General features: G+C 40.1%; 1 protein-coding gene across 1 annotated transcript in view; it reads right to left on the reverse strand.

The window, feature by feature from the left end:
• BBS9 (Bardet-Biedl syndrome 9) overlaps nt 1–20,881 on the reverse strand; it is a gene marked incomplete at both ends in the record, with an annotated part of 451,378 nt that overhangs the window by 336,013 nt on the left and 94,484 nt on the right. Inside the window, 2 exons of the mRNA XM_080701824.1 lie at nt 447–531; nt 13,611–13,785. Coding sequence (XP_080557950.1) covers nt 447–531; nt 13,611–13,785 — 260 coding nt within the window. The remainder of the gene's footprint in view (nt 1–446; nt 532–13,610; nt 13,786–20,881) is intronic.

Raw genomic sequence — 20,881 nt, forward strand, 5'->3', positions numbered from 1 at the left:
ACAACTCAGAAGGAGGGAACAAGGAAGGAAGGAAGGAAGGAAGGAAGGAAGGAAGGAAGGAAGGAAGGAAGGAAGGAAGGGGCAAATAGCTCAAAATAAATGATAAAAGACATTATGAATGAAGGGATATAATGTACATAAATTTGCCCACTAAAGAGATACTTTTAATATTTTAATTGTGTTAGTTTGTAATCACTTCAGTTAAAAGTGAGCCCATTTAGACGTCTATAGTTCCAGTGGCACAACTCTGATATGTCATGACTACAACTGGTCATGCATCTCCATTGCTCCATAACAGCCAACTGCATCCTGAGGTCACTGGTATAATTAGACATAAAAAGAGAAATGGCTAAAAATTTATTTTCTTCCCAAGAATTCTTCAACATCTGTAACTAACTGTGGCATTACTAGTATTTCCACATATATTTATTTTTAAAAGGCCTTACAACTAGTCTTTTCCCAGAACCGAGCTTTTGCTGTTCAGCCTCCTGTCTTTTATCCGCATCAGTTGCAAAAGCAAGTACATGGTACCTGTATGAAAAAGATAAAAAAGTGACTCAATAAATTTAAAAGTTCAAATTATTTTAAACATTAAAGGTATATAATCTCTAAAATTTATGAACTACTTTTCTTTAGTTTTAAAAAACTGCAAAATTTGATAATTCTGCAAAATTTGATAATTAATTCGTATATATAGGATTATGTAAAATTCACAATAAAAAATTATAACCACATGTACCAATTATTCAGTATTAGGAAAACAGCTCTATCAACTCTCACTTTCATGTTCAATATCATTAGCAGTCAGAGAGATGCAAATCAAAATTACCCTGAGATTTCACCTAATCCCAATTAGAATAGCAATCATTAAACCACAACAAAACAAAATGCTGGCAAGGATGTGGAGAAGTAGGAACTCTCACACATTGTTAGTGGAACTGCAAACTAGTACAACCACTCTGGAAAAGAGTGTGGAGGATCCTCAGAAAAATGGGAATAAATCTACTATATGATCCAGCAATACCATTCCTGGGTGTCTACCTAAAAGACTAGAAACCAAACTACCAAAGTAATGCATGCATATGTATCTATCTTTATAGCTGCACAATTCACACTTGCCAAACTATGGAACCAGCTGGGATGTCCATCAACAGATGAACAGACTGCAAAACTACGGCATATGTACACACTCAAATTTTACTCAGCCCCAAAGAAGAATAAAACTATGTCATTTGCAGGGAAATGGATGGACCTGAAGAGCATGCGAAATGAGATGAGTAAGTCACCCAAGTGAAGGGTTGGATGTGCTCCCTCATAGGCAGAAGCTAGGAAGAGAATGGGACATAGGAGGGACTCCAGACGAGCCTGGAGAAACCTTAGATGAGGAAGGCAGCGGCCTAAATAAGGGAGACGGGGCGCCCTGATGCTCATGATGTACGTTCGCAAACTTAACAAAGTTAATCTCTATGCTGGGCATAGACAGAGGAGGGGCGGGGTGGGAACTGGGGGAGGGTAAATGAATACTGTGTGCCTTTATGCCTCCAACATGCTGCACTTCAGCAAAATGCATGATTACAATGCACCAATAAGGTAAAAATGATAAAATAAAGGAAAAAAATAGGGCTGGGGCTGTAGCTTAGAGGAAGAATGCCCCTGGATTCAATTCCCATTACCATAAAAAAAAAATATGGATAATATCAGATCACAGTTTGAGGAAAAACAAAAGATGGGTAATAAAACATTATTGTTGGAACTTGTGAGGTTCAAAAACTATTATTTCATCATATTCATATCCCTTTCGTGAGTTTCTCTATAAAAGAATTACTCATACCAATTGTAGTAGGCACAATATTTTCCCCCAAAGATATCTAATCCCAGAAACTTATGAACATATTAGGTTACACAGTAGGAGACTTGGGTGCAGATGAAATTAAGATTGGTTCTCGGTTAACATTACAATAGAGACTATTCTGAATTGTGCAGGTGGGCCCAAGGTGATATAGTAGGTTCTTTTTTTGTGAACTCTAAAGTTTTTAATGAGGCGAATATATAATGATATATACATATTTTACATATTTATATGCACATACATACACATATCTATACATGCATGTCTTTGTATGTGAATATAAAGTATAAATATATACATATCTTTGCATATTTGTAATTGCAATTGGTTCTTAAAAATATAAGAAGGAGCGGGACATGGTAGCACACGCTTATAATCCCAGCATTCGGGAGGCTGCTGGGATTACAGGAGGATCTCGGTTCGCAGACAGCCTCAGCTACTTAGTGAGCCCTTGGCAACTCACTAAGACTCTGTTTCAAAATAAAGAATAAAAAGTAGGTCTGGGTGTAGCTCAGAGGTAGAGTACCCCTGGGTTCCATCCCCAGCATTGCAAAAAAAAAAAAAAAGTATAACAAAAAAAAAAAAAAACAGAAATAGATGGTAGTTTGAGAACATTACCTAATGGTTTTAGCTTTAAAGATGGAGGAGGTGGCCATAATTGAGGAAAGCACACTCTAGAGGTTACCGAAGTTGAGTAAGCAGACTGTCTCATAGACATTCTAGAAAGCAATGTGGCCCTGCCGACACCTGGATCCTAGTGTAGTAAGCATCAGTGAACCCAACTGGCTCTCATACATTTTGCAGGGTTCCTGAGTAGGGTTTGCATAATAATGAGTACACCCTCTCTGTTCCACTGACCATCTATTATTGTATTACTCTTTTGTTTTTTATACTATTTTCCTCACTGCCCCAGAAACTACAAATTAATCTTCATTTAATGTTGAGCAACTATTTCTTAGAAATCTTGGTTCTTTGCTATACCTATATATAATTTGGGGGCTGGTGTGGGAGAATTTCATTTCTATCTCAAGTAACTATTAAAATGTTTGTCATATGTCCAACACTTTCAATTAGAAGAATTTTGGTGTTGAGCAATATAGCACACAATACCTCCTACTTTATTATGTTAAATAAAACTAAATTTTAGTTTTAATTTTCTTGCAATACTAGGAATTGAAACATACAGCCCTATATTTTATTTTTTATTTTGAAACACTAAGTTGCTGAGGGCCTATGTAGCTGAGGCTGTTCGTGAAACTGTGATCCTTCTGTCTCATCCTCCCAAGTACTAGGATTACAAGAATATATCACCATTCCCAGCTAAATTTTAATTATTTTTTTAAGAAGGAGGGTCTGGGGGTGCAGTCCAGAGGTGGAATGCCCCTGGGTCCAATTTCCAGTACTATAAATTAATTAATTAATTAAGTTTAAAAGTACCCAATACAATATCTGGTATAAACATGCCGAGTATTCCGTATAGAAGATGCTTAGGACCAAAAGTTATTTCATATTTCAGGGGTTTTTGAATTTTGAAATATTTGCATAAATTTTACCAATCCCTAATCTTAAACTCCAAAACTCAAAATACTCCTGGACACCAAAGTCTGCCCCCCCCTTTATTTTTTACTACTGAGGATTGAAACCAGAAGCATTCTAACTCCAAGCCACACCTCAGTCCTATTTTATTCTATATTTTGAAACAGGGTCTCACTAAGTTTTAGAGGGCCTCCTACGTTGCTGAGGATGGCAAAATCCTGCAATTCTGTCTTAGCCTCCCAAGTACTGGGATTAAAAGTGAGCACCACCAAGCAAGGCCCAAAGCATTTTAGATTTTGGATTTTCAGATTACAAATGCTAAATCTGTATTGATGCACAACTAATGATTAATGGGTTGACAGAGACAGATGCAGAACTGCATGTGGAGACCACTCATCCGATACGTAACAAATTCTCAATAATGAACATATGACCTTCTACAAGTAGTAATAGAGTCTACTTCGATAGTTATAGTCAGCTCAAGCCATTCTTAAAAACAACTTATAAATATCAATCTAGAAAAAAATTTTTTTGCAGTACTGGGAATGGCACCCAGGGGGATTCTACCTCCAAGCTATACCCCCAGCCCTATTTTGTAGTCTTTATTTTGAAATAGGGTCTCACTGAGTTGCAAAAGCCCTCACTAAGTAGTAGCTGAGGCTGTCGAGGCACCACAATCCTCTGGTCTCAGCCTCCAAATGCTGGGATTACAAGTGTGCGCCGCCATGCCCAGCTTCAATCTAGAAATTATTAACCTAGCCAATTTAATTTTCTATTGATTAGAAACTAGTTAATTAAGCTGGGTGTGGTGGCTCATCTTGTAATCCCAGCATGCGGGAGGCTGAGACCAGAGGATTGCGGTTCGTGGACAGCCTCGGCTACTTAGTGAGGCCCTCCACAATTTAGTGAGACCATGTTTCAAAATAAAGACTAAAAAATAGGGCAGGGAGTGTAGCTCAGAGGTCGAATGCCCAGGTTTCAGGGTTTCATCCTCAGATCTGCAAAAAAAGAAAAAAGAAAAAAAGAAACTAGTTTAAAAATTAATTATGTGTAGAATAATAATTCTATTCTAAGTGAATAAATTTAGGTTAAATTAATTATGTGTAGAATAATAATTCTATTCTAAGTGAATAAATGTAGGTTAACAGATTTCTTTCCCTCCTATTGAATTAAAACTCCTTAGCTAAGCATTGGATTACATACCTGTAATCTCAGCACTTGGGAAGCTAAAATAGGAGGATCACAGGCTTGCAGCCAGCCTCAGCAACTAAATGAGGCCCTCCAAATATTAATGAGATCCTGTTTCAAAATAAAAAATAAAATAGCTACCGGGCACAGTGGTGTACAATTGTAATTTCAGCACTTGGGACACTAAGACAGAAGGATCCGGGTTCATAGACAGCCTTATGTACTTAGTGAAGCCCTCCCCAACTTAGTGAGATCCTGTTTCAAAATAAAGAATGAGGGGCCAAGATGCCAGCGGCAGTCCCAGTGGTGACCGCGGCCGTGGCAATGATAGCTGGCAGCAGGCAAATAGGACATGTATTCTTCTGACAAACCCTGGACATCGGATTTTGGTTTAATATCTGATTGGGACAACATATAGAGACTTTCTTTTTTTTTTTTTTTTTTTTTTTTGGTGGTACTGAGGATGGAACCCAGGGGCCCTCTACCTCCGGGCTACACTCCCAGACCTATTTTATATTTTAATTGGAGACAGTCTCACTAAGTTGCTGAGAGCCTCACTAAGTAGCTGAGGCTGGCTTCAAACCTGCGTGATCCTCCTGTCTCAGCCTCCCAAGCACGGCAATTACAAGCGTGCGCCACCACACCCGGCTAAACATATAGAGACATTTATAGCTATAACTTCCTACATAAAATATAAGAGAGAAGGGACGGACCAAGATGGCAGAGACAAAAGCGGTGGCCAGTATTCAAGAGAGGTAGATAAATCCAATCCAACCCACCTTGAACTGTTGAAGAAATTTCACCAAAAAAAGACTGCTCCTGCCCCACATGCTCAGTAGTTCCGGACAACATACTATGTAAGAAAAATGCTCGGGAGGAGGGCCAAGATGGCGGCAGCAGCAGAGGCCAGCATGGGGAGAGACAGGTAGATTCATTTTAACCCACCCTGAACTTTTGAGGAAATCTCCCCAAAAGTAGACTGCTCCTGCCCCACATCCTCAGGAACTCTGGACAACATACTATGTAAGAAAAATGCTCAGGAGGAGGGCCAAGATGGTGGCAGCAGCAGAGGCCAGTATAGCAGAGAGGCAGGTAGATTCATTTTACTCAACCCTGAACTTTTGAGGAAATCTCCTCAAAAGTAGACTGCACCTGCCCCACATGCTCAGAACTCTGGACAACATACTGTGTAAGTAAAATATTCGGGGTGCTTCAGATAGAGCCACACATAGTCGGGTCGGCCGGCGCCACACATCCCGGGAGCCAAGTGCGCTCCTGGCCGCCGCACTTCTCTGCGCAGTGCTGGGGCTGGGTGAGCTAGGAGCAGCAGAACCTGCTTTCCAAGGTGAAGCTGTGGGCCTCCACTCTTGGTGGGAAGATAAAACATATTGCTACTAAATATTTGGACCCCCAACTCCTGCAAAAGACACATACTGTTTTATTTTATTTAAAAATACTGAAGAGGGAGGAAGATGGCGGTAGCTGCGGCTGTAGCAGTGATCACAGCCGCAGCAGTGATGGTTAGCAGCAGCTGAATAGGACATGCATTCCTCTGAGAAACCCTGGACAACAGATTTTGATTTAATAGCTGATTGGGACAACACACAGAAACATATCCAGTCATGACTTCCTATCTAAAATAGAGGAGAGAGAGTGTAAAATGGTGGAATTACAGGCCAGACGGCAACATGGTGCCTGCCACTGAAAGAAAAGTGACTTTTGGAGGGATATCCCAGAAGACATCAGAAAGCAGACTGCTCCTGCCACACATGCACAGGAATACTTAACAACAACATACTGTAAGAGAGACCAAGAAGACGGCAGCCAGTATTCAGGAGAAGCAGACAGATCCAACCAAATCCACCTTGAATTTTTGAAGAAATCTCCCCAAAAGTAGACTGTTCCTGCCCCACATGTGCAGGAACTCTGGTCAACATACTGTGTAAGAAAAAGTTTCGTGGAGATGGACCAAGATGGCATCAGCGGCAGCGGCAGCGGCCAGTGTTTGGGAGAGGCAGACAGAGTCAATCTAATTCACCTTGAATTTTTTAACAAATCTCCCCAAAAGTAGACTGCTCCTACCCCACATGTGCAAGAATTCTGGACAACATACTATGTAAGAAAAATATCTGGGGCAAGTCAGAGGGAGCCCCGCCCGGATTTCATGGCTGGCTAGCTGCGCCAGGCTTCCCGGGAGACCTCAGCTCATGGCCGCCGCGTTCCTCTACACTGCACTGGGGGCCAGGGTGTGCTTGGAGCAGTGGATTTCACTCTCCATAGTGAGGTTGCAAGCCTTCACTTTCAGTGGGGAGATAAAATCCATCGCTGCTAGGGAATAGGGCTCTCAGTTTCTGCAAATGACACAAGCTGTTTTCTCTTACTAATATATTATATATGTGTGTGTGTGTATATATATATATATATATATATGTGTGTGTGTGTGTGTGTGTGTATGCACATATATACATACATACACACACACACATACACACACACACACCTATATATATATGGAGGGAAAACTGGGAACCTCTATAAACGTCCTGCCCACAGTGACAGAGCCTGTAGCCTGCCACGCGGCAAGGCCGAGCCTGGAGCCAGTGAGGCTGGGCCCAGAGCCTGCCGCCGGGCGAGGCTGGGTCTGGAGCCAGCAAGGCCAGTCCCAGAGCCTGCATCTCAGCAGGCCTGGAACTGGGGCCTGTTCTTCAGCAAAGGGCCAGCGCGTTTCTTCAGCTGTGTGGCCAGGAAGCACTAGAAGCTGCCGCTGTCTCACCTAATCTCTCAGCAGATTTCCAGACCCAAGTGACCTCTATTAAAAAAACATTGGTTGTTTGTGGATCATCCTGTCAAAGTTACTCACCTTCTGGCTTTCAGGTTTTCCGTAAGTGGGAATAATTGTGGAGAAATAGAAGCTCTAATACATTGTTGGTGGGATTGCAAGTTGGTGCAACCACTTTGGAGAACAGTATAGAAGATCCTCAGAAGAAGGAAAACGAACTTACCATATGATCCAGCAAGACCACCTCTGGGTGTCTACCAGAAAGAATGAAAACCAAAACACCAAACTAATGCATGAACAACCATGGTCATAGCTGCACAGTTCACCATTGCCAAACTGGAACCAGCCAAGATGTCCTTCAATGGATGAGTGGATTTCAAAACTATGGGATATGTACACAGTGGAATTTTGCCCAGCCATAAGGGAGAACAAATGTCACAAGAAATGTCACAAGAAATAAGAGATCAAATGCTTTTCTTAATGTGCAAAATATTAGGGAGAAATGGGTAACAGGAGAACCCTAGATGAAGAAGGGACCCTCTAGAGGAGCAGTGAAGGTGACATATCTGAGGGGATAAGAGGGAGGAGAAGGGAAACTCTTTAAAGCACATGATGTACTTATATATACCAAAGTCAACCAGGAAGCCAGGCATGGGAAGGAGGGAGGGGGAAGGAAGGGATTAGAAATTGGGTAGGGGCTGATTGGGTGATGTGTGCATGTATATCTCCACAAGTTTTTTATCCCATTGAGATGTATGACTACAATGAACCAATAAAAGTAAAAAATCTTAAATAAAGAATAAAAAATAATCGTACTAGGGGTACAGCTAAGAGAAAGAATGACTCTGGATTCAATGCCTAGCACCACAAAAAAAAATTTTTACGTAAAAAAAAAAAGGGCTAGGCCAGGCGTGGTGGTGCACGCTTGTAATCCCCGCACTTGGGAGGTGGAGACAGGAGGATCACACAAGTTCGAAGCCACCCTGCTTAAGAGACCCTGTTTCCAAATAAAAATATAAAATAGGTCTGGGAGTGTAGCCCGGAGGTAGAAGGGTTTCCAGGAACCACAGTACCACCAAAAGAAATAATAATAATAAATAGGGCTGGAGTTTACTTCAGAAGTAGAATGACCGTTGGTTCGATCTCCAGGACCACAAAAAAAAAATATATATATATATAGCTAAGAGGAAATTTTTTAAATTTGTATATTCAAGCCAAGCAAGGTGGCACATACCCGTAATCTCAGATATTGGGAGGCTGAAACAGGAGGTTTGCAGGTTTGAAGCCGGAATGCAGTAACAACAAGATCCTGCTTCAAAATGAAAAGGACTGGGCATCTAGCTCCGTAGTGAGGTGTCCCTGGGTCCAATCCTCAGTAATACACACAAAAGGAAAATAAATAAAAATAGATATATTCAGACACTTCGTACTGTCTGAAAGAAAGGGGTCTGAGAGTATAAGTCCCAGAGTTTTGAATGAAAAAGACAATGTGGAATATCTGAAGCATGAAATGTACAGTGGTACTCGAATATTACACACTGCTATAGCAAAAATGTTTGTCCCAAGAAAACACATGGTAAGAGGTTAAACCCAATGGAGCAGTAATGGGAGATGAAGCCTAATGAAAGGTATGCAGGTCATGGGGGCTCCACTCATGAGTGAAGCCGTGGCCATCGTAAAGGGCTGGAGGCTGTGAGACACCTCCCTAGCCCTATTTTGTGCTTGCTCTCCTGTCCTTCTACCAAGAGCGATGCAGCCACATGGGTTTCCCAGATGCAGAACTGTGAGAAATAAATTTCTGTTCTTTATAAACTACTTGGTCACAGCCGGGCGTGGTGCCGCACGCTTGTAATCCCAGGACTCGGGAGGCTGAGACTGGGGAATGCAGGTTCAAAAGGCTAGCCTTAGAAGCCGGGCTTGGTGGCTTACAGAGCAGGATCGCAGTTCGCAGAGAGCCTCAGCTACTTAGTGAGGCCCTCTGCAACTCAGTGAGACCATTTCAAACTAAAGAATAAAAAATAGGGTTGGGAATGTAGCTTGGAGGTAGATTGCATCTGGGTTCCATCCCCAGTACCACACACACACACACACAAAAAAAAAAAACCTAGCCTCAGCAACTTAGCAAGGCTCTCAGCAACCTAGTGAGATCATGTTTCAAATTAAGATATAAAATTGGGCTAGGGGTGTAGCTTGGAGGTAGAATGCCTCTGGGTTCAATCCCTAGTACCAAAAAAAAAAATAATAATAGAATGAGAATGTATCATGTTGGCAAAGAGAAAAAAAGGCATGCTGATGAAGCAAGGAACACATGTTAAGGCATGTGTAGGTAAGAGAGACATGAAAGGCCATGTAGGAGTTTAGGAGAGGTGGCAGGGAGGAGTGAGTCACAGAAAGACAAAAGGGAACGATCTCAACCTTATAAAGCATTCTGAAGAATTCCACACGCAGCTGCCGCAAATATGAACGTACCACTGACACTGACCTTCAAAATCCCAAAGTCTCCAAAAGTGCCAAATAATTAGAAATCACATTCCAAACCTCCAAACAGGAATGTCTTCCTACTCCCAGGTCACAATAACAGAACCAGTATGTATCGGTGACTAGACCATCATCCCAGAGCTGGCTCTACTGTAGAGATCTAACCTCAGGCAATTAATTACAGAGGTGGTTTATTTCCTGCAGACACGAGCCTACCTACGGATGACATGGATGTTAATGAGATTATTGCTAAAATCCACAGCTCCTTGGCTGTTTGAGGCTCCATATATAACTACAAAGAGTTATTATTTCATCTGAGGAGCAAGTGAGCCCTAGAATGACCTCATTAACATCAAAACAGCAGGCACAGGCAGAGCCGAAATTGACTCCTGATTTCCAAATCCAGACTCTTTCACTTCCTAGAGGACAACTCAGAAGAGTATTTTATTACCTAAATATAACCGACAATAAATTTAGATGATGATAAACTTACAATAGCGTCTATTTTATGGTTCTTCCTTAACTCCTCTTAACTGTGACCAATAACGTAGACGAAAATTTATTTCCAAAACCAAAAAATGCCAAGCCGACTTGGAAAGTCTGAAATAAAGAAAACCTTAATTCTTTTTTCTTACCACTCAAGTGTTCAGTAATATAACTAAAGAATAAAATTCCCTTGTTGAGACTGCTGAAAGAATAATCGGGCCTCTTGCAATAAGATTTTATGAAAGTGTCAGACATGTTTCTCAGAACAGAGAGGTGCTAATCACAGATACAGTGAGTCCGGGTGACTGGTAGTGCTTTCTGACCCAGGAGCTACAGATGCTGAACGACGCCACAGAGCACCGATGACAAAGGCAACCACATGATTTAGAGCTCTTCCATATCACATCATAAAAACAGCAGCAAGTCACTAAAATACGGATCGACGGATCGCAGAGCACCAAAGCAAACCCTCTGAAATCATTTATTTTCAAATGAAACATAGCTGTCACCCCAAAAAGTACTGAACAATTTTAGAGCGTTGATATTTAACCTGGAGAACTTTCCTAGAAATGGAAACTCTGGGTACGAGCGTTATTATGGTCATTTCGACAACAGCTCAAACATTCCAGATTATGCTAGGGAGAATCATTTTCACTGACAGATGCCAGTAACAAAACAAAAGCTCTTTATATGTCTTCACTCCCTCATCAGGTTCTTTTCACTACACCTGCTAGAGGAATCAAGAGATCACAACTCCTGCCACTGAGCACCTCTGCACACCATCAGAGAGGAGGAACGAGTGGGCACACTGGCACACTCCTTCAACCCCAGCAGCTCAGGAGGCTAAAGCAAGCCTTGAAAACTGAGGGAGACCAGTGTTTTAACATAAAATAAAACAGGCTGGGAATCTAGCTCCGTGTTAGAGAAACCCAGGCTCAATTTCAGTACTACAAAGAGAAAGGGGTGGGAGAGAAGCAAACAGTGATCATCAATGAAAGCACACAGAATGGACAGGGATCACTGGACACTAGCTCCAGGGCACTGAAAAGGGCAAACGTCACATACAGCCAAGTCAAGGAAAACAGAAGAGGAACACGGTGACATCCAGACACAATGTCTGTGCTCAGAAAAGGAAGGGAAGAGCATTTCAGATATAGGGGACAGCGTGAGCAGAAGAGGAGAGAGAGAGAAACGCTTAACATGCGTGAAGAGCAAGTCAACTGAACACAAACCTATTTTCTAAATAGTCAATTAAATTCAACAAATACAGTATGGGTTGCGAGTACTGGGGATTGAACTCAGAGGAATTCTACCTCTAAGCTTCCTACCCCTTTATTGGGGGGATTTGTTTTGTTTAGTGTGGGGTTTGGGGTTTGTTTGTTGTGTGTGTGGTTGTCTTTTGAGGTTTTGTTTTTTGTTTGGGGGGTTTTGTTTGTTTGTTTTCTTGGTTCCTGTTGCTGTTGTTGGTTTTTGTAGAACTGAGATGGAACCAGGCCTCTGGGTTCTACCTCTGAACTATACCCTGTAACTCTTTTTTAGTTTTAGTTTTGTTTGATTCTGACACAGGGTCTCACTAAGTTGCAGAGGCTGGCTTCAAACCTGCAATCCTCCTCTCTCAGCCTCCCAAGTACTGGGATTGCAGGCATGTGCCACCATGCCTGGCGACAAATAATTTTTTAATATTTAAGTCTGCTGTTTATTTAGCAGTGCAGCAGGAGCTACTACAAGGGTGTCTGGTGGAAGTGTGTAGCAGAGAGAGAGAGAGAGAGGAAATCAAACTCATGGCAGGCATCTTCTTCCAAGAACTTCCAACATTCACTTCTTGTCTAGAAGCCCCACCTATAGGCCTCCTTGGCATCTTGCGCAAAGCTCTGGTTAATCATTTTACTTCAAAACTAAACCCCATTCAAAGCATGTCCTGAAGAAGAGTCACCAGGATCACTTAAGAGCAGTGACACAATGCACTCCCCTCCTTTTATTTTACAAGATACAGGAGTTATAGAACGAATATGACATGATGATACACAACCTTCATTAACTTCTGCTTGTCACAGACATTCACTTATTTTCAGGGCTTTAAACCCTCGGTGCTATGACAATTATTCACAAAAGGCAGACTGCCACTTATGAAGGGAAAACTGCATTAACCTGCCATATAGATAATATTGAAACTTGGACACAAAACCTACAGCTGTCACCATATGAATTTATATTTTCTTCCTGCCTTGGGAAAAACCAATGTGGCAAAAACTAGAAAACACTAAACACCTATATTGATGTGTTGTTTAAAGTTCTAAATGTTGCAATCACAAAGATAACAATAAACTAGCTGCAGATATTGAAACCCTCCAAGTCTATTTCTTTTCTTAGCATAGATTTCTACTTTCTTTTCCCCACTCTGCCAACAAAAAATAATAATGATGGAGATAAAATAATCACTCTCAAACACAATTCATCACAATCAGTAAAAAGTTCTAACAAAAAGTATAAACTATTTTTACAAGTTCATTTCCATACTTTACCTTTACTATGAATTTTTTTGTGTGTGCGTGTGGTACTGAGGATAGAACCCAGGGGCTTTTCTACCTCCAGGCTATACTTCCAGACCTATTTTATACTTTATTTGGAAACAGGGTCTCACTAAGTTGCTGAGAGCCTCACTAAGTAGCTGAGGCTGGCTTCAAACCTGTGCGATCCTCCTGTCTCAGCCTCCCAAGTGCTGGGATTACAAGCGAGCGCCACCACGCCCAGCTTGAATTGTTTTTTTAAATGACCAATACTCATAACAATACTTGTATTTCTTGCTGGTATTTTTCCAATATCTTATACATTCTTTTTTGTTATAAAATCTTTGTATCTGACTTTTTTCACTCAAAATTGTGTTTTATTATCTATTACATCAAGGAACAGTCACAAAAATTACTTAGTATTTTCTGTGGGGTGGCGAATTGATATATATTTAATCCTTAGAACAAACCTCTCAAAATGAGCATTACTACTTCCTTCAGAGCCTGGATTATAACACTGACCATGAAACGGCTATCAAGAACAAGATCAGAACTCCAACCCGGGGCTACCTCTCTCCAAACACCCCCTTCTCAAATGATTGCACTACACTGTCTTTAAAATACTTTAAAACATATAACAAATATGCTCTAACTCAGCACAAGTTCGTATTATCAAAAAAGCCAGTCTATTTTTCATTCTCTATATTCAAGCTCTTTGTGAAAAAGTTAATCAGCCACAAACACATCAATAAAATTATGATTCCAAAGATTCAACCCACAAACTTACTTGTAACTTTCTACTTGTCGGCAAGAAGAGACAGTAATGAAGGAATCTGTGCGGGCACTGTAAGCAAGAGGGCCAGGCAGAAGAGAACCTGGGAGAAATCTCCCAAAAGCATAGCTTTCCTGCTCAAACACCATCAGCATCCCATCCACTGACTGGATACAAATTAAATCTCGACCTGAAGAAGAATTAGATGAAATTAGATAACCTACTTTTTTGTAATAAGAACATAATGTTTTGACCTGTCACTATCTACCATGAAATATGTTAATTTTTCCCAAGTGGCAATACTGTGGCAGTTTAAATTACAAACCAATGAAGCTATCAGGTTATTGACATTAGTATATACACATTTCTCAAGTTTTAGATTATTCAGAAGATGTCTATAATTTTATGTGCATTTACTTGCATTTACTATGTTCAAAATGCCCTTGTTTAAGATAAATCCCTGAGAATAATCATGACTCCATAAGATACCATTTTTCCCAAATTCTGAAATATAACAAAAACTGTTCTTTATGAAACTACTCTTCTTCACTGTGTGTCAGTCTCACACTTTCAAATGACTTAGACATTAGTCAAACACAACAGGTGAGGGGTTAGAAGGTATAGCTCAATGGTAGAGAGCATGTTTAGCATGCAAGAGATCCTGGATTCAATCCCCAGCACCCAAATACACACACACACACACACACACACACACACACACACACACACACACCAGGTCAAATTCACACACTTGCCTTAAACACTAATTTTATACAAATCACAATGCTTAAGCAGTGTTGGGAGTGAAAAATACAAATATGAAAAATACTATTCCCTGATTGCCTTAAACTATAAACTGATTTGGGAGGTGTCTTCTACTATCAATCAGTATAATTATGATACTCACAGTTCTTAAAACATACTATGGTGATGATACAGTATAGTATCCCTAATCTGAAAAAGATCTAGTACCTATAACTTCAGATGTTCTGCTCTTGTGATTAGTATACCTTATAACCTATTACATAGGAGAAAACTATCAGAAAAATTAAGCCACTCCTTAAGGGAATAAATAAAAGGTCAGTCCTCTAATTGACCTCTAAGGTCAACACTTGCCCATACTTCTAAATATAATAAGTCCTGTAATAATTATCCCTTCTTACCTCGGATATCAGCGACAATCTTATGTATAGTATATTTAAAATTTAAACTGTGCCTTTGCTCAAACTCAAATTGAGCTGAGCGTGGTAGCACATACTTGTAATCCCAGTACTTGGGAGGCTAAGACAGGAAGACAGCAGGTTCCCGGCGAGCCTCAGCTACTTACTGAGGCCCTCCAGAACTTAGTGAGACCCTGTTTCAAAATAAAGAATAAAATAAGGCTGGGGGTATAGCTCAGAGGTAGAATGCTTCTAGGTTCCATTCCTAGTACAGCAAAAAGAAAAAATACCTTCCAATTGCATAGAAATACATGATATTCTTACTGTTGTATCTAAGGACAATCATATACTTAAGCAATTTTCAAAAGAAATACATTTTGCCTAAGGAAGTTTCTAAAAGAGAAAACAAGACTTGGGGATATTATGACAACATATTTTAGCATATTTTGACTGATAGAGTACTCTGATCAACCTTAAATATCCTAACATGCTTCAAGTTTAATATTGTCTCAGCAAATAAATGTTCACTCAACATATATCTGTATCACTCTTTTTAGAGATGAGGACTGATCAAATTATGCATTATGCATACATAAATAACCACAATGAAACCCACGATCCTGTATAATTTATATGCACCAATAAAACTTTTTAATTTTTAAAGTACTTTCTCAATACTCGGAATCTTTCATAATGCATGGTAAGTGTTGAGGTTATTGTTTTAAGTTTTATTTTTTATTAAATCCTTATATACTCCACGAATAAAAATTTCCCCCAAAAGGTCTGAGTTTGTATACATTCCACATGTGCATACATGCTGTATATGTATATTCAGAGACACATTCCAAGGGTACCTAATTTAGCTATTTCGCAGTCCCACCTTTCAGATCCCAGCAAAGATGAATAAGTATAAAAATGACTCCAAGTGGCTGAAGTCGATGCTGCAAGGTCTTTGTAATTAAAATCATGCAAACTTTTTACAATAGAATTCCCAGGTCTTACTCAGAGCATCAAATCTTATTTTAATTATGGCTCTAACAACTGTACTTTTTATAAACAAGTTACTGATATTCCTGGAATCTCAGCCTCCTCATTTATAGGATAAGTATATTTGTATAAGCGCTCCAAGGTTATCAACCAATCTTCAGCAAAGGCGCCAAGAATTCATAATGGAGAAAGGATAGTCTCTTCAATAAATGGTGTTGGGAAAATTGGATATCTACATGCATTAAAAAAAAAGGGACTGAAGAAAAAAGAAATTGGATCCTTATCTTACGCTATACACAAAACTCCACTCAAAGTAGATTAAAGATATAAACATAAACCTGAAACTGTAAAAACTCCTAGAAGAAAAAGATCTGTACCTGTGGTCTTGGTGGTGATTTCTTAGAGAGGACACCAAAAGCACAGAAAACAAAAGCAAGCACAGACAAACAGAACAATATCACACAAAAGTCCTGCAGAGCAAAGAAAACAATCAGCAAAATAAAAGAGCAACACACAGACTGGTAAAAGAAATTTGAAAAGAAATTTGATAAGAGATTAACCTCCCTAATACATAAAGAATATACATCAAGAGCAATAAAACAACTCAATTTAAAAAGCTGCCAAATGAACTAAATAGACATTTTATATGGAAGCGATACAAATGCCCAATAGGTACATAAAAAGATGTTCAACAACACTACTCAGTAGGAAAATGCAAATCCAAACCACAGTGAGCTATCACCTCACCCGTGGGAAGGAAAAAGAAAGGAAGTCCTGCTATTTACAACAACATAGGTAAAAAACCTAGATGACATCATACTAAATGAAATAAGCCTGGAACTGAAAGAAAAATATTCATAGAAACAAAGAGTAGAAGTGAGGTTACCAATGGCAAATGGAGGAGAGAGAAATGGAGAAATGTTGGTCAAAAGATACAAACTTGATGAATAAATCACATCCAGGGGAATTATACAGTGAATAATAATTATTCACTATTAGAACCTGAAATGCTAAGAGGGTAGATACTAAGTGTTCTCAACACAAAAAAAAGTTTAAAAATAAAAGGCAACTATGTGAAGCGATCAGTATGTTAATTAGCTTGACAGTAATTATTTCATAATATATAAATCTATCAAAACATTGTATCGTACACCTTGAATATACACAGTTTTTATTTGTCAATTACAACCCAGTAAAGCTGGAAAAAAAAGATTCCAAAGTTAGAAATAAAATGTCAAAGGCTATAACGCTGTATAGCACTTTTAAGGCACACAACAAATTACAGCATTATTATGAGGGTTTTCATGGCTTGCTTTCTCAGCTGTGGAGCAGTGAAAGCCAATGTCCTAATGAGCTGGAACAAACCAGAACATCTAAGGCACAAACCAAATAATTTTGAAAAAAAATTCTGGGCTAAATGAAGGAGGAATTATTAGCTCTATATATATATCCAAAAAAAAAAAAAAGATGTTCTGTACATTCAAGTTAGGTATGGATTTAACTGTGTGTGTTCTACCTCAGATACTTGTAAAGTAGCTTGTGGCAGACACTCACTGCTCTTCATAACAGTTATCTTTTCTTTAGTACAGGAACCATGAATTACCACCAGACACAGTCATCCAAAATAAAACTTACACTTGCAGACCACTGTTATGCCCTGGGAGCAGAGTTTCTACGTGTAACTCTCAGGCGTGCCCTTAAAAGGACCAGTATGCACTCCGTGCCTCCTTGATGATTCAGAGATAGGAGCCACATTTTGAGGAAGACAGAGCTTTCCTATCAATGCTGGACTTTTTATCTCTAGGTGGTAAATATGATAGAAGTAAACGTATGTATTTCAGCTGTCATTAAGTTGGGTCTTTGTTGAAGCAACCAACCCTAAGCTCTATTAAAGAATGCCAATCCTACCTGAGCCCTAAAGGTCCACCCGTCACTGCTGCCACTTTGTTGTTGTCGCTACTGTTGTTGTTGTTTTCCTGGGGATAGAACCCAGGGGTATTCTACCTGTAAGCTCTCCCCCCAGCCCTTTATATTTTTTTTTATTTTGATATTTTTGTTTTTTGAAGTATTGGGGATGAGACCCAGAAGGATTCTACCTCCGGACTACACCCCTGGCCCTATTTTGAAACGGGGTCTCACTGAGTTGCCAAGGGCCTCACTAAGTAGTAGCTGAGGCTGTCCGCAAACCCGGATCCTCCTGTCTCCGCCTCCCAAATGCTGGGATGACCAGCGTGCGCCACCACGCCTGGCTTTATTTATTATTTTTTTGAAACAGGATCTCACTAAGTGAGGTTCTCATTAAGTTGCTAAGGCTGGCCTTCAACCTGTGATCCTTCTGTCTCAGCCTCCCAAGTACAGGGATTACAGGCATATACCACCATGCCTAGCTTCATTGCTGCCTGAATCTTTGTATCAAAAAAGAGGTGTACAAGGCATATTGGGACAAATGGAGGAATTTTAATATGATTCCATATTAAGTAACATTAAGGAATACTAGCTAATTTTCTTAAGTGTGATCACTGTATTGTGATCACGTATGAGAATGCCCTTATTAGAAGATGTATGCTAGCTGGGCGTGGTGGCGCACCCTTGTAATCCCTGCGCTTGGGAGGCTGAGACAAGAGGATCGCGCAGGTTCGAAGCCAGCCTCAGCTACTTAGTGAGGCTCTCAGCAACTTAGTGAGACCCTGTTTCCAAATAAAATATCAAAAAGGTTTGGGAGTATAGCCCGGAGGTAGAAAGCCCCTGGGTTCCACCCCCAGTACCACTAAAAAAAAAAAAAAGATGTATGCTAATGTATTTAAGGGAAGAGTGGCACAAGGGCTATATCTTCAGCTGTTCATAAAAATGTATGTGTGTAGAAACATATGTACAGATACAACTGCTGATTCTAGGTGTACAAATGGGTATTCATGTTACTCTTTCTTTCTTTATTTTTAGACTGAGGATTCAACCCTGGAGCGCTCTAGTGCTGAGCTACACTCCAGCCCTTTACTTTGAGGCGGGGTCTTGCTAAGTCATCCAGGCTGGCCTTAGTTGCCATCCTTCTGCCTCAGCCTCCTGAGTAACTGAGATTACAGGTGTGCACCATATACCCTGTTGTTTGTGTTACACTTTCTATATACTTTTTCCAATAAAAGTATAAAAAAGAAGTGTTTAAATGTGTACATTCTGAGCCAGGTGTGGGGCGCATGCTTGTAATCCCAGCATTTGGCAGGCTGGAGAACCGAGGTTTACAGCCAGCCTCAGCTACTTAGTGAAGCCCTCTGCAACTTAGTGAGACCCTGTTTTCAAATAAGGAATAAAAAATAGGGCTAGGGGTGTAGCTCAGAGGTAGAATGCTCCTGAGTTCAATCTCCAGTACCGCAAAATAATAGTAATAAATAAATACATACATTTTGTATATGAAACACCTTGCCCTATTGGGGAAGATATCATAGTATCCAAAATATACTAACTGTTGATATCTGTATTATTAAAAACTATGAGGACGGCCAGGCGTGGTAGCACACGCTTATAATCCCCACGCTTGGGAGGCAGAGACAGGAGGATCACGCAGGTTCGAAGCCAGCCGCAGCGAGCTCTGGCTTAAGAGACCCTGTTTCCAAATAAAAAAGTATAAAAAATAGGTCTGGGAGTGTAGCCTGGAGGTTTCCCTTCCAGGAAGGGTTTCCAGGAACCCCAGTACCACTAAAAAAAAAAAAGAAAAAAAAAAAAAAACTATGGGGACAGAGCAGGTACTTGTACTTGCAGGTAGAAGTACAAATAATATTCATTTTAATATGCAGTATTACTGAAAAAGGAATCTTCAGTCTCCAAAGACCTTAAGTAAGTGGCCCTTAAAATATGGCCTCAAGCCATGTGTGGTGGTACACTCTTGTAACCACCAGTACTTGGGAGGCTGAGACAGGGTATCATAGGTTCATGGCCAGCCTCACCTACGTAGTAAGATCCTGTTTCAAAATAAAGAATAAGAAATAGGGCTAGCAGTGTAGAATTCTACTCAGAGGTAGAATGCCTCTGGGTTCAATCCCCAGTACCACAAAAAAAAAGTGGTCCTAGACCAGAAGCATCTGCATTGTCTACTAACTTCTCAGAAATGCAAAATCTAGGATCTCAATCTGGACCTACTGAGCCAGAAACCTTAATGGTAAGGCAGAGCAATTCACAGTTTCAACAAGCAATAGAGAATTTAGATGAATACTATAGTTTCTGAATCTTAAAACAATAAAGAAAACATAACGCCCAAAGAAATTTGGCATTCCTGACCCCCATGAACATGTCATAAGAGGTCTAATTTTCCAAAACTTTAGCAACATAGAGGGGCATATTTAATACACTCTAAAGTCCACACGGATTGCCTCAGAGGGAGATTTATGTGGGTTTGAGTCCAGCTCCACTAATTATTAGCTATGAACTTGGGCTCATTTTCTTATCTGTAAGACAGCATACCTATCTCAGTAACTTCTGAGAATTAAATAATGTATGGAAACTAGATCAGGTAGTGGTAAATACTCAACTGAATTATTATTTTTATAATTATTTCCAAAGTCCTGTGCTGCTTTGTGAGCTAATGTTTAACTGCATGCTCCCCTGCTTGCATTTATGGTATTCCTTTCTCAAAACAAAACAAATCTTTCATTCTTCTTCCCCTGATCTAGTGAACATTTGCCAGCATCCTCCTGGTCATCCATTCTCCTCTCCTCCCATGCTTAGCCATGAGATTCAGGTGCTGTGGGTAGACCTCCACTTAAAGTAACCAATTAATAGCCACAGTATTTGGTTCAGTGATGGGTATAATTAATAGCTCCTGAGAGAAATCAAAACCCCAAATTGAGCTAGAACTGGAGAAAAAAGTTACTCTTCCTGGAGAGAGGTGCATGAGGAGTATGTGGTGTGGAATCATAGAGGCCATTTGGCTCTTGCAGGGGCAAAGTTAAGAGAGCTAAGGAAAGCACTGCTTGAGCCCATGCAGCAAGCCTGACCTGGAGCCAAATAGACCTCTGAACTTGGCAGGCAGTAAATTGCCATTATGTTTGAGTTGGGTCTCTGACTCTGAATTAAGTAGCTCAAACTCTTTTTTCCTCTGAGAGACATCGCAGGTTAAAGCTCATGTCTCCCCAGAAGCCTTCTTTCCCC

The sequence above is a fragment of the Muscardinus avellanarius genome (assembly GCF_963383645.1).
Source record: "Muscardinus avellanarius genome assembly, chromosome: 9".
Taxonomy (NCBI): Eukaryota; Metazoa; Chordata; class Mammalia; order Rodentia; family Gliridae; genus Muscardinus; species Muscardinus avellanarius.